Source organism: the organism of the source record quoted next, unplaced genomic scaffold (genome assembly GCF_019419815.1).
Source record: "Pyrus x bretschneideri cultivar Hongxiangsu unplaced genomic scaffold, Pyrus_bretschneideri_v1 Contig6, whole genome shotgun sequence".
In the NCBI taxonomy this organism is placed as follows: Eukaryota; Viridiplantae; Streptophyta; class Magnoliopsida; order Rosales; family Rosaceae; genus Pyrus; species Pyrus x bretschneideri.
The window spans coordinates 10,995,639-11,013,361 of NW_025999798.1; the positions used below are offsets into that span (position 1 = coordinate 10,995,639).

The 17,723-nt window shown below is 35.7% G+C and overlaps 2 protein-coding genes across 4 annotated transcripts; both read left to right on the forward strand.

Annotated features, from left to right (window-relative positions):
• Positions 1-1,090: 1,090 nt before the first annotated feature.
• On the forward strand, positions 1,091-2,318 carry LOC125471594. 3 transcript variants are annotated; one of them, XR_007253723.1, is made up of 2 exons: positions 1,091-1,396; positions 1,803-2,318. XR_007253723.1 is itself a non-coding variant. In XM_048572214.1 (2 exons), exons 1-2 carry the CDS (start codon positions 1,179-1,181, stop codon positions 1,936-1,938), a joined length of 357 nt encoding a protein of 118 aa, XP_048428171.1. In that variant the 5' UTR covers positions 1,091-1,178; the 3' UTR covers positions 1,939-2,318. The 3 variants fall into 3 exon arrangements, 1 of the variants encoding a protein (XP_048428171.1); XR_007253722.1 differs by having other exon boundaries at positions 1,806-2,318; XM_048572214.1 differs by having other exon boundaries at positions 1,800-2,318.
• Positions 2,319-10,441: 8,123 nt separating this feature from the next.
• LOC103942865 lies at positions 10,442-13,298 on the forward strand. Its single transcript, XM_009353063.3, has 6 exons — positions 10,442-10,675; positions 10,834-10,989; positions 11,984-12,067; positions 12,211-12,336; positions 12,442-12,537; positions 12,941-13,298. Exons 1-6 carry the CDS (start codon positions 10,591-10,593, stop codon positions 13,015-13,017), a joined length of 624 nt encoding a protein of 207 aa, XP_009351338.2. The 5' UTR covers positions 10,442-10,590; the 3' UTR covers positions 13,018-13,298.
• The last annotated feature ends 4,425 nt before the right edge of the window (positions 13,299-17,723 follow it).

Sequence of the window (17,723 nt, forward strand, 5' to 3'; positions counted from 1 at the left end):
TTCTTTTTTATTTTACAAAAATAATTCTTAGAAGTCGTTTTGCAAAACTTTAACAAACAGACCCTAAGTTTTCAGTGTCAGAATCAAAGTAATCAATAACTATACCACAAAAATGATTGAATATATACATAAGCATACACCAAATATTAAAAATGAACAATAAAGTGCATGGACTACAAAATTAGAGAATATTAAAAAACTTATAAAATATACGAATTTATGAATTATGTTTTGAAATTTTTTAGAATACTCCAATTTCAAAATTTTTGAAGATGCAAATCAGCATTTGAAAATTTTAATTTGAAGCGATTATAAAATCTTGGAACGAATTGAAAATGTTACTTCCCATCTGTTCCATCTGAAAAACAACCCTACACTGCATTCACCATTAATGAATTCCACATCAAGCAAGTTCAACAATTTCCTCCAATCTCACCTTTATTACCTAAACACTGCGCACATATCTTTAATTTCTGTATGTAGATTTTTTTCCACCACCTTTTGATGTATGTGTAAAGTAAGAATATCGCTTATATTACATAAATATATAATTCCAGAGAGGATAAAAGAGCTTCAACACAAAATTTAGCTATTCTTATATTAAAAAAAAAGGTAAACTCTGCAAGGACTTGTAGAATGATTAGAGTATTTATCTTTATATATCCAACATCTTGATTTCTCACAACTCTAATATGGCTTGTATCAACCAATAGGCTGACTCCAAATCCATTATGCCTAATTAACATGAATGAGGATCCTCTTCGGATCCGCTTTGTGAGGATCTCAAGGATCCTCTAATCATGTTCGTTTATCATACATCGTACGATCAATTTTCTTCAAGTACTGTTTATATTCAATTTTAAATTAAAAAAATTACAATAATTTCTAATCACAAGATGTACGATAAACAGACGTAATTAAAGGATTCCCGAAATCCTCACAAAGAGAATCCAAAGAGGATTCTCATTCAATTAACATGGCCAGAAACTCATAACCAAGTGGAAAGTCATCTGCTTGACATGTGTCTCTGACTGCATATGTAGCACAGCTTCCAGGAAACCTCCTCTCACTTTCTTTCCATGTTATAACATGCACACCCAGTCCCCCTGACGTGCCCAAATTAGATTGACCCTCTGTGATGTGTCTTTCATATTCTGTTCACAAAATAATTGATAAAAATGGCAGGGCTTGGGAGGTTCCCTGGGGTAGATCTTCCTCCTAGAAGAAGAAAACGGACCCAACGTCACGAAGTTTATGCTAATTACAGAGAACCACCTCCGAGGGAATGGCTGGAGCCATCGGTGAATCAAGTGAGCTCCATAGATTGGGATGATGCAGCTCATAGAGCTCGCAGGAGGCTAGAGAAAAAGCTTGGTTATCACAAACCCTCCTCAAGGTTCTCCCCCTTCTTATTTTTCGCACGATTTCCACGCTCGTTTTTCTTCTTGTGCACTTATTATATTGTTCATGTTTTTTAATTCTCTTTTGTTTTATTCAATTCAACTCTCATTGAAAAAGCTAGGCAAATGCAAAAAGACATAAAAGAGCGCAAAACACATGTTTTTTGTCTTTTCTTTTATAAATGACGCGTATTTTCTCTTAATATACACTCATGTTTATTTATAAACTTTATAAGATATAATTGAAAACTTTATAAGATATAATTGAAGGGAAAATAAAAAAAGGAGTGCAAAATGAGAAAATGAGTACACGAAAATTGTTTTCCTTCCTTTTTTTAATTCTGTGTAATTAATAATTTACCACTTTTTTTTATTGAACATATAACCAATTTATCATAGGAGTAGAAAGGGTACTGCAAGTTCAAATTCAAAACTGTTGGGGGGGGTCACGGGGCTTCTTCTCTCTGAGGGTCAGCAGAATTGGAAATCAAAAGGAAGGAGAAAGAGAGGCTTGTGGTATTTGTTTGGAAGATTTTGAGGCAGAAAAACAGGCCGTGGATCTTAGCTGTGGCCACAAGTTCCACTCCAATTGCCTTCTTCCATGGCTTCACGTCCATCCGGATTGCCCTTACAGTAGGACCCCTGTTCGTTGCTCTTAAATTTCAGGGATACCAAAGGGAATCGACTGCGCAGTTCACATTCTTGGATCATTGTACCAAAGCATATTGTAACTCTACATGTGTGGTAAATGTACTAGTTAGTAGTTTGATGGTTTCCTTTTGTTCAAGTAGCTTTTAGCTCGAGTCTAAGGAGTATCTACTTTTGCATCCGAAGCTGTGTTTGATCTTTTTCCTTGTGTGAGTTAAAAACATTGTCAACCCGTGACTTAGTACTATGATCTAAAAGTATTTCTCTTCACTTGTAAGTGAAATATCTCAAGTTCTTTTCTCGTCAAAGGTGAATATGAATCATATTATTGCTAACTCCTTGTAAGGTTAAGCCCACCCTCCTAATGTAGATAATATCATTTATTTTAAAAATATTGCCAACCTAATTAACTGGTGCCTGATAAGGCCGAACCCATTGCAATACAAACTGTATTAGATGGACATTGAGCTTGATGTTTTTTTACAAGATACCCAACAGGCCCAACTTGTGCATATGCATTCTTGAGTATGCTTTAAGCTAATTTAAACTATGAGAAAAACAACCGGAATTGGTGGTGTATCCGCTCAAGATAGCATGATAGCTCTGTCCGCGTCTACAACTTAAACAAAAGAAAAATCATGTGAAACATAGACCACAAATGGCATAACTAATACCAATTCTGGTCATTTTTTAAGTCATTACCGTAGGTTTTTTACTTGGATGGACTTTCACAAGAATAATAGTTGAATGAAGAATTAAAAAAGAACAATTCATTTTTATGAGATTTAGTTGTGCATTGGGTCCAAATAAATGTTTAGTTGTATTAATTTACTAATTGAGTGAAAAAAAATATTCATGGGTCATTTCGCTTTCTAAGCTATATAAGTTGAACGAAACATAAATAAAATTGCAATACGGTTCAAGTCCTGGGCATCAGTTGGAGTGGTGTGGGTTAAGCCTTTACCTGTTGACCGATTCGAGGTGATTGAGTTCTAGTTTCTTCAAACCGTTGTCGGCTGACAGACAAGAAATACCGAATCGGCCAACTTGTGAATATGTGGGTGGTTTGGGCGGTTTGTCGGGTTGTACGAACTGTCACGGTAGTTTCAAGGTGGTTTGTGAGTAACTGCATCGAAAATGGACGACGGCAACACAGAGAAATTAAGAGAGTGAGAGAAGAGCGGTGCGGGTTAAGCCTTTACCCGTTGACTGATCCGAGGTGATCATGTTCTAGTTTCTTCAAACCGTTGTCGGCTAACAGACAAGAAAGACCGAGCCGGCCAACTTGTGAATATGCGGGTGGGTTGGGCGGTTTATCGGGTTTTATGAATTGTCACGGTAGTTTCAAGCTGGTTTGTGAGTAACGGCATCGGAAATGGAAGACTGCAACACAGAGAAATTAAGAAAGAGTGAGGCATTTTTTGAATCACTACCCTTAACTTACACGTTTTAAATATATTTATATGCATTAATTGTTTTAATAATTTTTTTTATGACAAAAAGAAAGTCAAATATTTGAAACTAGAAGAAACTCCTCATAAACCAATCAAAGCAGCTGAATCCACATAATAAAATCGGTCTTTCAATTTCCATCTACATTATATTGAATTTACATTAAGAATTAAGAAAATAATATTTAATAAATAACTGATTGAATTACATTATTGTTAACCCATTATAAGGCTAAGCTCATCCCTACCCCTTAGTGTAAAAAACATTGTTTGTTAAAAAAAAAAAAAACAAAAGATCATTTGACAACTAATTGAATCATATCATTTTGCGCGTGCGAAAGACTTTTTTTATAATTAGCACTATGTGCCTCTTAAGTGTTTAAAAATAGAGAAAATAATACAACTGGTTGAATCACATTATTGTGCGCGTGTGAAAGACTTTTTTATCACCGGTGATACGCATCTCTTAAGATGTTTTGAACGTGTTTAGAATTAGAGAAAATCATATTTAATAAACAACTATTGAATCACATTATTGCTAATTCAATGTGATGCTAAGCCCATCTCATCCTCCTTAGTGTATATTAGGGGTGGGCACGGGCCGAACCCAAATTTAGAGGAACCAGACCTTACCTGTTGTAAATAGTAACAAGATGAGTCGAGCCAGGTAATGGGCTTTGAGAATTTGGAACTGAACCTAACCTTGCTCGTTTGAAATGGGCCGAAACGGGCCGGGTCCACGGGTCCAATATCTTTTTTTTTTTTGTTAGCCACAAAAATGACAACCTCATTGAGTTTGCAATTCATGCTTGAGCCTTGACGCACAAATCAAACCAAAGAGTTGTCTACTTCCTCACGGATCCAAGACCTTTTCCCTCACCATTACAAATTACACCAATTGATGAATCAAAACAAAATCTTACATACGCAGAAGTAGATTTTCCCAAAAGCACTTATTATGCAATCACAAGCCCAAAAACCCTAAATTCCAAATCATAAACCCACATAATTCCTAAATAAAAAATCCACATAATTCCTAAATCAATCGAAAAGCTTATGCAAAAATCCTAAATTCCTTAATCAAAAACCCTAATTCATAAATTACCTAGGGATTTGTAGGATGATGGTGGTGTTCTCGACAGCAAGGATGATGTGGTTGTGGTCGGAACTCGTGATTGGGAGGATCGGTGGAGAAGCAGCAGATGATGCCACAATGGTGATGGTGGTTGGCTGCTTAGTCACTACGGGTGGGAGGGAGAATGAGAAAGTGTAGAGAGTCAATGGACAGAGATGGGAGCCTGGGCTCGAGATTGAGGTTTGAGATGAGAAAGGAAAGAAGATTCAGGGAGGAGAGAGTCGTCGCCCGCTGCGACTACTCCAGGTGGGAATTTGAGGGAAAGAGAGTCTGTAGGTGTTAAGGAGAGCAAATAGTGGTGGTTGCATTGAGGAGAGCATATGTGGTGTCGAAGTCGGGATAGAGACCTCGAGGTCAAGGTTTGAATTCTAAAGAGGAGAGAGTTCAGTGAATTGGGTCTGAGAACACGAAGTTAGGAGTCTTGGGACGAGACAACTCAGATAAGAATAAGAGAGGTGATAGATGGTAGAGATTTAATCAAGTAGGAAATCAACGGTCCAAGGCGGGGGCCCGTTTTCTCCAATTTCTAGAACTGCCTCGCCCCGTTATTTACTTGGACCCGCCCTGCCCCGCCTCTTTTTGTATTTATAATTTTTTGACCCGCCCCGAACCGCATGAATCTGGCCCGACTCGCATCTCCAGGACCCGTTTGCCCACCCTTAGTGTAGATAATATCATTTGTTCGAACGAAAAAAAAAACAATCATTTGACAACTAATTGAATCACATTATTATGCGCGTGCGAAAGATTTTTTTTATAATCAGCATTACACGCCTTTTAAGATGTTTGAACGAATTTAAAATTAGAGAAAATAATATTTAATAAACAACTGATTGAATTATATTATTACTAGTCCATTGTGAGGCTAAACATACCCCCTTCCCCTTAGTGTAGATAATATCGTTTGTTCGAAAGAAAAAAAATCATTTCACAACTAATTGAATCACATTATTATGCGTGTGTGAAAGACATTTTTTATAACCGGCACTACGTGCCTCTTAATATGTTTTGAACGTGTTTAAAATAGAGAAAATAATATTTAATAAACAACTTATTGAATCACAATATTGCTAGCCCATTATGAGGCTAAGCTCACCCTCTCCCCCTTAGTGTAGATAATATTGTTTATTCGAAGAAAAAAAAACATTTGACAACTAATTGAATCACATTATTATGCGCATGCGAGAGACATTTTTTATAATCGGCACTACGCGCCTCTTAAGATGTTTTGAACGTGTTTAAAAATAGAGAAAATAATATTTAATAAACAACTAATTAAATCATATTATTACTAACCTCTTGTGAGGTTCTAATTATAAATATATATAATAAAAAACTGTACAAAAAGAATTAATTATTAAAAAATACTGTTTATATGATGAAAATACCCCTGCATTATTTGGTGCATTATTTTATATTGCTTTTGAACTTTTTTGTTTGGGGGGCATTTCTGTCCATTTCTTTTTTGTGAAGCCTGTGGCCCCAAAAAACACTGTTCATAGTAGTGTTGGCTTTATATATAGAGATTTGGCCTTTTTTTGGTGGTAATAGAAAGAAGGAGAAGGATTTGATTTGATAATCAATTGAACAACAAAAATCATGAAAGCATTGTGCATAGACTTCTATGCGAGATTGCAGAGAATTCAAATTTGAAATATTGATAAGAAAAATATCATTAAATCAATAACTAGTTGATAGCTTGATAATTCAATCCAGTTTAATTAGAATTATTTTCATAAAAAATAAAAAACAATATTTCATTTTGTCATGTTAAAATTTGACACCCTACAAAATCACCAAATCAATTATTTTACAAGGAGATATGATAATCACTACATGTTTAAAGAAATTTTAAAAAAAAATTAATGGCCTTAAGTGTTCGTTGGGGGTTTAAAAAGTTAAGCGCATATCCGAATGAGATGTTAAAAACTCCACATCAGCAATAATGATGAAAAAAAAAAAAAAAAAAAAAGAAGACAACAATGGGGTTTTCCAACCAAATTGCCAATTCTTATGTGACATGACATGAAATGACAACTAAGGAAGCTTCAAATCTATATTTAGGGAGTAATAAATGCTTTTTTTTTTTAAATTTTTTTATTATCTTTTGTTTTAAAAATACTAATTGCACTTATGAAAAGTAAATAATAGTTTAAATTTGACGTATTGGGTGGAGAATTTTTTTTTTTTAATCAAAAGATCAATGTGCCAGATAAGCCTTCAATTCTAAGTTTTATGTTTAAAATTGGCATTTTCTTTGAAGATGGTCTAAGATGTTTACAAAGCTAAAGATATTACATTATTTTTGTCAGCATTTCTCTTAATTTCAAATGGATACCTTTACAACACCACAACACAAATTATCTAGTAGATTCTAATTGTTGTAAGGCGCTACTTAATACTACAGTCTAGTGGTATTCCTCTTCATTTATAAGTGAGAGGTCTTAAGTTCGATTCTTGCCACAGACGAATATGAATCACGTTATTACTAGCCTATTATGAGGCGTAGCCCACTCCCTCACTCCCTTTAGTGTAGATAATATCATTTTTTCAAAAAAAAAAAAAAAAAAAAAGTTTGCTACTCACAAATAATATGTAGGACGCACGAAATTATATATGAAAGATGATAATATCATTTTTTTCAAAAAAAAAAAAAAAAAGTTTGCTACTCACAAATAATATGTAGGTTGCACGAAATTATATATAAAGGATTATCGTGCTCACACAATAATTCGTGAATTGGTATATATGCGTTTGTTGACCCCTAGAAACTACTTAGCTTACCTCGCGCGCAAGCCAAATAATTAATGAGCTAACTACGTCCTTCGGTTCAATGCAAGGCATGCCAACTCGACGACTAAGCTTGATCGGTGAGTAAAATGAATGTGGTGCTGGTGAATGCGCTTGACTTCTATATCCGGGCAACTGCGGCTGAGGAAGAAACACATATCAGCCTCTGGGTTCTAGAACCTGAATATAAGTGTGCTGAATCGGTAGAGAACTTTATAGACACAAATATTCAAAAGAGATAAGTGTCTTGATTGTGAACTTGGTTCAGCCGTCAGAATGCCGAACTTTGAAGTGTACTGTAGAATATCCAATCATAAAAAGTTTCTGTTTTCAATGTGCCGAACTCTAGGTGGTATGGTAACACCCCAACTCACCAAGAGGCTAATGGGATGACCTCTTCCAACAAAGACTCATAAATTCCTTGTTGACAGAGACTTTGATAGGTAATCAACCAAACCCGAAACAGAGCTAGTGCTATTTATCCAAACTGAAGGTGTTGCCAGTTGCCTCTACAATGCTGTTTATTCTAACTGAAGGTGTGTTGGCAAAGTTCGAATGTCAGTTTTTTTCTCAAAATTTTGAGAGTAATTCACATAGAATGAGAATTTCGTAGGACAGATTTGTGTGGTGAGTTGAAGATCTCACTGTGTTGGAGGAGCACTTGTATTTATAATGTTAATGTACTTTGATAAACACACTGTGAAGTTGCTGCCATAACCTGTGAGTACCCAATTTGTCATTAAATAATAGGAGTAGGATTATCTCTCATCCTATGCTCATCCCCTTCTCTCCCCTCCTCTCACACACTCATTTTTGTCTTATTGTCTCTATATAAAAACTAATATAAGATGTTGATGTGGCTTAATCGTGACTATTCAAGTAGGAGGAGAAAGAAGATAAAGGAGATTAGAAGGGGAAAAAATTCTAAATAATATTCCTATGAATATTATGTGTATATATATATGTGTGTGTGTGTGTGTGTGTGTGTGTGTGTGTGTGTGTGTGTGTCATTAGATTTCCAAGTTCCACCTGTCATAAATGCAAGACGGCTATACTTGTGAATAAGCCACCTAACATGCATTGGTTCCAGAAAGTTCCCTCACTTCCACAAACTCTCTCTCTCTCTAGCATAGTGACAAACTAGCCACCATCACCACCATTTCCTTTGGTAATTCAACCTCAAAACCTTATATCTTGAATCTATGGAGCATGTGGAAAGCGACTGTGGTCTTGCATGCACCATCGGTGCACTGTCAAACATAGTGTCGTTGTTACAATAGAGCTAAGGCGACGGCATGTGGCGGTTCCCCGATGTGTGGGTTTTTCAGTGACAGAGGAGTTGGAGAGAAAGAAGAAAAAGGCGTGCGACAGGTGGAGTGGTCGAAGCTGGTGAATGAAAGGCCCGAATTGATTTTTTTTTTTTTTTTAATTTTATAAAATTTTTATTAGTGTTTTTTTATTTATTATTATTAATTGTTTACTTTTTTATATTTTTTTATTAATTTTATAATGTGGCTAACGTCATCATGACATTAGCCTTGCATCACTTGGCCCTCAGGCTCTCGAGCCACCAATTCAAGCTAGGCCTCTCACTTGCGCCCCCCACCCGACCTGCCTAATCGCCCTCTGGGCTGGAGCTTGTAGCTCTGGCTATTGGGTTGGTGAAGTTGTTGGTCCATCAGGCTAATTGTCCTGGTGGAGTTGCTCTAAGAATCCCAAATCACACTGAACCATACTGCTTTTGAATTGAAGATCTAGTTTGCATTTCATTTATCTCGTATAAGAAAATGTCAAAATCATTCATTTTTTAAGGATAATTAGTACGATTAAAAATCATAATATTATTCCTCAACAATAACAAAATTATCTTAACAACTTTCCATTCAACCTTTTTGCTCACTCAACAATTTTGATTACTCGGACCGATGACACAAAATCGGATCCAAACAGCGTTATAACATGAGACCATTACAAGTAGCACCACATATTCGATGTTGAATATTTCTCTACTTCTACTAAGCCTAGAAACATTGCACTAAGCTTTAGTAGCGTACAGATGGATGCATCCAAATATCACCATCATTTGAGTTCCACCACATCCTTGTGTGAGGTTTGAGTTTGGAATTTGGTGGTAGACGCTATAAAAATTAAGTGGTCGTTAAAGCAATTGAGGATTGATATAGCTATAAGTAACATAGCTTCTTTAATAGTGGGCGTATATTTCAAAGACGAACGTGCATTTCTTTTCGTTTTTTTTTTTAAAAGATGACAATTGGTGGTAAGCTACGGTTATCTACTTATTCCGTACCCGAATAGGCTATGGGTCACCTTGCCCGTAGCCATAGTCAAACAGACTCACCAGCTCGAAGCATCGAATCCGGAACCTCCCATATTTTTCTATTTATTGGGAAGCAGACTCACCAAATAACCGTGCATTTCCAATTGTTTGAAATTTTCATCCTATTTGCCAATCAAATATAAGACAAGCCAAAAACAATAAAAAACCAAAATCAAACCATCATGTAACAATGACATGTTAATTCACTATGTATGAGATTTAGAATGAATGATTATGATTCTCAATTTTTCATTTACTCACACTTAAAATATGCATAAATATGTGAGTCTCATCAATTTTAAGTATGAGATATGTGAAAAATAAAGGTACCCCTACTAACATTAGGGTCTTGTTTTATACCTTTACCCAATCTTTCAGATCTTCATTCATTCATATGGCTATACCATGTAATGTAAGTTAACATGTCCTCAATACAATTAAGGAGGAAGAATCTGTTGAAAGATTGTAAAAGTTCCGATATGTTGGAAACTTGACAATAAAAATACAACGTATAGTGAATGGTTCCGTATCAGTATAATTAACACTGAACGAAATTTAGACAAAAGTACTGCAGAGGGTCCAAACCCCAACTGCCAAGTACCCAAGATGCCCATGTAAAGTGTGAACCTTTTTGTCGGCTCAGCCACGTTGACGCGGTCTGCAATGTTATCTACGGGAGCCTAACCTGCCAATTTGAAAAGTCCATGACAAAGTCAATTCGATCACGGAGCTTTTACCTCACTGTTTCTCCACTTGTCTCTCCTTCCATACCATCTCATCAGCTTAATCAGTTCTGTCTCTGACACTCTGTGTAACCACTTTTCAGATATGGCTTCTTCTTCCACCTCTGTCTTTGCATTGCTTGTCATATTTTCCATCCTTGTTCTTCAACCAGTCACTGCTGATCCATTAGGTAACCTACTGCCTCCTATCTCCTCTCCAATCTTGGGTTTGTTTCATTTCACTTCACTCTATAAATTCTGTCAGTTTTCGGTAATTTTGGGTTTTTCTTTCTGGGTTTCTTTGATTTTTTATGTTTACTGTAAAACGGTGAATTTCTTGTGATGGCAGATAATTTGTGTAAAGAAGTGGAATGTGGAAAAGGAACTTGCAAGCCTTCGAGTAATAGCACTTTCTTTTTTGAATGTGAATGTGATCCTGGGTGGAAGCAGACTTCTTCTAACCACACTGATCACTTCAAATTCCTCCCTTGCGTCATTCCCAATTGCAAGTCCTCTCTCTCTCTCTCTCTCTCTCTCTCTCTCTTCTAAAATTATTTAAGTGGGTTATGAATTTTGTGTAGTAATATCTTTCAAATTTTGTTGTTGAATTCAAATACTTTGAATAGCTCTTACTTCCTAGAGATGAAGAAAATCTTGATACAGAAAATTATTGTTTTTTTTAATAGAATTAGACTGGTAGTTTGGTTGGTGATTATAGTCTTAGAGATGTTTGGTCATAGGATATAGTTTGGTGGTAACTGATTAGCCTTTATTTTATAAAAAGTAATATTAGGTGGTTGAAGGATGCTATTAATTTGGCTTGGAAAATGTTTGTGCTAGTTGATCACTGCTACTTAATGTGAATGTGACGGGAAGGAAATACTTGCTTTCTGTAGATGGCATGGCAGGATAAAGTAATTTAGAGGTCGCCCAACTAGCTTTTAGTATAGTGGTACTTATGTTGCCAATGTTGAAAATTGGAATAAATTTCAAGTTCGAATTTCCCTCTCCGTTGATTTAAAAAAAAGTAGCGTAGAGGTCTATAACTGGAAGAAAAAAATGTTTAGAGATGAATACAGATATCACCTCCCAATGGTAGGGAAAAAAAACAGAGCAAGATACCTGGTTAGAGATTTACACACCAGAACAGAAAAATGACGTCAAAGTGTATGTAGCCATCTAGCCATGACAGGCAGTGCAGGCCGAAAGGCGAAAACTGTTAAATCAAATGCGCATTTAATTTAATTTGGTAGGGCTTGTTAATCACACGCTGATCTTTCCGTGGAGTACAGTTAAGGTGAAATGTTTATGGAGATTAGCTTACACTTTCGGATGTGATTTGGATGTCCTACCTATAAATCAAAGATTGGATCATAATCCTTCCTTTTAATTGGTCGAGATATGTCCTTGTCTTCCGATAATTGTTTCTTTCATTACCTGGATACTTGCTAATAAAAATCATTGACACGATGAAGCTAATGATTTTTTGGTGTTTGTAGGTAATCTGGATTTTTCCTGCACAAAAGCTCCAGCCCCTATTTCAGATAATGCGAGCAAAGCCAACGAGTCATCAATCTTTAATCGTATTAACTATTAACTCTCATATTTATATAAGAAATAAACTGTTTAACTCTTACCTATTATACCATCTCCAGCACTAGCACTGCATAATGTTTGAGTTCTTTTCTAGCATGCCTTCACACATTTTGTGATTTTGGTGTTATAGCTTGCTTTTGGGCGTATTGTGGAGGCGGCTCATGCAACAAGACATCAAGATTCACATACAGCTGCAAATGTGCTGACGGTTATTCTAATCTTCTTAATGTCACTACTTTCCCTTGCTTTGAAGAATGTAAGCACTACCTAGAAATTTTTTAATATTGATGATGATGAAGAACCACGCACCAATTTCGTTTCAGAAGACGGTATCTGATTAAGTTTCATTTCATGTGTTAAGGTGCAATTGGACTGAACTGTGCAAACCTTGGGATTTTAATGTCGAATAAGTCTACTGCTTCACCGCCAGCATTATCTGGCAGTGGTAAGAATCAAGGTGAGACTAGAAACTCAATTACCACATCAGCACTTATTTTTTGACTGAATGGTGGTAATTGCCTCAAGGTATTTGTATTAGAACTATGATTCAGTACAATAAATCTCAATTTAGGACATACCAAAACCTTAGAACGACATTTTCTTAAAGAAAGCAACATGTCCGGATCCTGTTTTTCTGCTGATGTATTTACAAACCGGCGTTCTAAAAAGATCATTTTGATTAAAAACATTGACAAACAGCATATTCTTACTTGAATTCAACATTTGTATAGGTTAATCCACTTAAATTTCTGTTGAATGCGGACCTCCAAGTTACACTAATTCAATTAAAATAGCTGTTTGATTTCATATTGATGATCACATGTTTAATCCATCTGTTCTGCCTTTTGTCTCGTTTGCAGCTAGCTCGATGGTCCAAGTGAACTCTGCTGCATTTGTGATTCTGATGATGTTTGCTGCTATGATTCATTGGAAATAAAAGGAGTTGTTCCAGCCTATTTTTTGCACACCTTTGAATACGTGGTTGATCACTGCAGTATTTATTTGATATCACGCTCCCACCTTTCGTTAACTCTCACATTTGCACATCTATTTTTCTGTGCGATGAGCAAGCTGCCGCATATATTCACGGAGGTGCTCATCGCATTCCTATACTTGTTTTTCACCAATAGAAAGAGTGAAGAGGATTTTTGGTTGATTTGTACATAATAATGCTCTAGTAACCTTGTTCACCATGTAATTGTTCTCTCTTTACTTTTCTTTCTCTGGGTCTGCTTCTCTTGTCATTCCAGGCATGAAGACTAAGGCCCAAGTAATGGTTGTATCTTTTTGTCGACAGTAAGCCCATCTTCAACATTACAAAAGTACTGACATGACATCATAGGTCAAAAGTGTTTATGTCCAAAAAATCACTTGGGAGTGTTTTTTGAAAGAATCCCTTGCAGATGGCACTTCAGTTGTCCTTCCAAGAAGGATTTGCACGTCTGTTAAAAATTCTGTAGTGCTTCCAATAGAAGTGTTGTTACTGAAAGCACTTTTGAGCGTAAGTGTTTTCTAGAAAGAACTTTAGTCGGGAATTTGAAAATGATATGACCTTTTGCAAATCATTAGATGGAGGCCCAAGATTCGTTGGTCTGTAATATTCACCCCAAACCACAAGCACAAATCCTCGGCACACAATATAAATCCCAAGGTAATCCAAAGACTCAATTATTGTAAATCAAGAAGGATAGAAGAAGCACTCTGAGAGGGAAGGATGTGGCCGGTGGACAAGTTCCTTAAGTGACAGTTCAATCAAAATCTTAATAAGGATAGTAAAGGAAATAGTTTTATGTCCATCTACGGAGGAAGGCTCGTCTTTTATCCTAAATGAAGATGTGGTAGAAGGAAGGGCTTAAGATAGATACGGAATGGTAAAGAGTTTATAGACTGCCTCAGTAATGATAAGGAAGTTTGGGAGGTAGAATTTCAAGTATTCCCTCTTCACAATTAGTCATTGACTCGCTGAGAAATGGGATCTAAAACTTAGGTACTTTTTGATGCAACTAGATTTACTTTTCCTTGTTACAAGGCAAACAAGGGGAAAGGAGAGAAAAGTAATGATCCCCTATCCTTTTCTTTTTCCCAACCCGTAGTCCATACCAAACCTATAAGACTATAAACTAAAAGATATTAAGAAGCCCAAGTGGCATAGAGGATCAAGGAATGATTCGTTTAGATGTGCTTTTAAAATGATTGAAAGCGCTTTTAAAATAATATTTTTTATTCCAAAAGCACTTAAAATGCTTGGGCTTCTTACAGGAAGCACTTTAAATGTTTTTCCAGAATTTACTTACATTTTTACTAAGGATTGGTTCCAAAAATATTTTCATCAAAAAATGCTTTCAGTCATTTTAAAAGCACATCAAAATGAGCTCGAAGTCTTTTTCCTAAGATTTTCCTTCTTGAAGTTTCGTTCCGTTATCACCTTTTTAGTATAATCCATTTTGATTTGTTTTTGTTAATTCTCAGATTTTTTTACGTGACTCGAAAACTAAACGTAAGTTACAAGCTTGAAATCCCCTACTCTTACGAATCAAAACTTGAAATTAAGTCATGAATTTGGCATGAAAACCCCCAATTTTGTACAACCGAAAAGGTATTGCCCGCCTGACAAATTGGACTAATAGATTTAGCGGAATAATACAAAATGCAACATGTAAATGAAAATTCAGATAAATCATGAGAACCATCGGTGCAATTTAAACATCCTAAACTTTTGTTTTATAGGCAGTGGTCATATTTCATGCTTTACTGCATACTTTATATTAGATATGACCACCACACCTCAATTCACACTTGCTCAAAGTTGAGCAATCAATCCCTCATCAAATCCCTTGAAAAAGTGAGTAGACTCACAAGCCGATACAAAAACAACATATAAAAAACCTAAAATCCAAGCCATCCCATCCCATTATATCTTTTACAATCTCCAGCCGCATCACCTCAATCCTCAAATGTACAAAAACCTCTCTCAAACGGCGGCGTACGGCCCACCATTTCAGCCACCACCATCATGAAATAGCCCTTTATGACACAGTGTAGGGTTTCGAGCCAGAGCAACCACAAAAATCCTATAATATTAAACACTTCACTTCCATCTGAACTAGCAGTCAGCTTACCTAGCTAATGAGTCGTAGTGACAGTCCTCTCTCTCTCTCTTTTTTATTTTCCTTGGCATGTCGTGTGAATTATTGGTGGTTTTACTTCAACCTTGACATGTTGGCATCCCCCTTGATGGATTTGGATCTTCTTCGGAATTAATGGAGAGAATCCTTCTTATTGATTATCGTGGATCGTTGGATTTTTATCCAACGATTACAAATAAAGAGGTTCATTTAAAGTTATAATGATTATAACTGTTAGATAAAAATCTAACAGTCCATGATGATTGATGAAGAGGATCCTCTTCATTAGCTCATGAGAGAATCCAAATCACCTCCCCCCCGGGGATATCTTGGCCTCTGCTTTTTCAATATTTCTCGGCTTTTGGTCCTCTTCTCTCCCTTTCCCGACTTACAAAACTTTCCTTTCTTGTTTTTAGATTATTTTCATGGCCTTCATGTATCGGCATTTCTGCTCTTTTCTGGCAAACTCTTTGGTATTCCCCTAAAGTGAGTGTTGGTATTAACCCCTCCCCCTCCCCCTTGTCCTTGTACCAGTGAAAACTGTGAGATTCATATCTTTGGATTCTGGTGTGGGTGGTGGTGACCTTTGGAAATTGGATCTAAAAGACTGGTGGTTTATGTCACGTCCAACAGTCTATTTCTCTGCTGCAAACGTTGTCAATCATGTCTGTCGTCAAATGGGAAATTTTGTAGCTTGCTCTTCCTCTTTTTATTTAAGATTCACAACTAAATTCTCACCCCACAGCAATTGAAAAATAAACGTCTTTATCACAAATAGTTATTGAAATTGACTTTTATCATCAAAATTATCCCAGAAATTGAAAATCAATCAATATAATTCTTGAAAACAGATGTCGCAAATCAATAAGATCATTCCATCAATTCTGTTAAAAATTTTGTTAAATGCTAATGTGGTATATAAATAGGTCATATAAGTCTTTTTATCTCCCAAATTGTCCTTGAAATTGACTCACGACATCAAAATTGTCCCTGAAATTGACTTGCGACATCAAAATGGTCATTCAAATTGAAAATCGATCAATGTAGTCCCACAAGTAAGTGTCTTAAAGCAATGTAGTCATTTTATCACAATTTTGTCAAAAAATTATGTTATATCATGATATGACACATAAATAATAGATCACACAAGTCTAATTAAATTTAAAAAATTACAAATAGGTTTAATAATTTAATAGTTAATAAAATATTGTGAGTCCAAAAACCTAGTCCTGCAATCACTTCTGATCCCATTCCACATTCCTCTACCTTTCTCACTGTTTGTTCTCTAAAAAAAATATCAATACATCTATCTTTAAACACTTCGACACACTTCGCTGAATTAAACCTAGATCGAGATCACCTGTGGTGACAGCTTGACTCATTGGCAACGACTTCTGGGACATCACCGTTAACATTTAGGCAATCAACATCCTCACAACCTTAATCTTGGAAAGCTTGTTCGGCGCTTCCCGGGTGGTCTGGTGACTCAAAGAACGGCAAGGTATGGCTTGAGATAATGAGGTTATAATCGAGGTGTGTCTATTGTTGGTTGAAAACTTTTTCCAAACCCCCTCTTAGGCCTTGGTTAAGTCTTATGCATTTGAAAATTTATAGAAGGAATCTCTTTTTGAAGTAGGTCCTACTATAAGAAAAAAAAATTCTATTGTGTGAAATGGTATTTAGACAACTACTTTTTTAATTAATTATTAAACTTATATCAGCACATAACAATTTTTTTTACATAATTGTGGTGGAATGATTATATTGATTTGCGACACCTATTTTCAAGGACTACATTCATTGATTTTCAATTTTAAAGACCATCTTGATGGTGTGGATCAATTTCAGGGGCCATCTTAATGGTGTAGGTCAATTTTAAGAACTTTGTGATAAAAACTTGTAAATCTTATAGGGTCCATTTATGTGTCACGTCAGCACTTAACGGAATTTTTAACAGAATTGTGACGGAATGACCACATTAATTTGCGACAACTATTTTCAGGGACTACATTGATTAATTTTCAATTTTAAGAACTATCTTGATGATCATGATCAATTTCAAGAACCATTTGTGATAAAAACCTTTGAAAAAATAAACTATGGGATTTACTGTAAGATTATTGATTTCACACTTGCAATTTTTTTTTTTACTCATCTTTATGTTTTTTATTTTGATTTAATATATTTTAATATTAGAAAAAGTGGTGACAAAAGAAAAAAAAATTTCGAAATTCACTTGTAGTCTTACCGATGCGGCATATATCATGATTGGAAAATTAGGCTAATAGTTACATAAGAAGAAAAGAATCATTGTGAACCTAGAAAGCGCACAGAGCTTGATCCCCCAAAGGCGTAAACTTCATCATTAGCAAATTGAATTGGTTTTGTGGGGGGCGGAAGGCTCCCACTAGCCAACTAAGTTCTACTTGAGGAAAAAGAGGGAATGGAATAATTAGCAAATGGCGTGGAGGTTGGCCTCCTATTTAATCACAATTCCATTCGTTTCTGGGTCAAGATG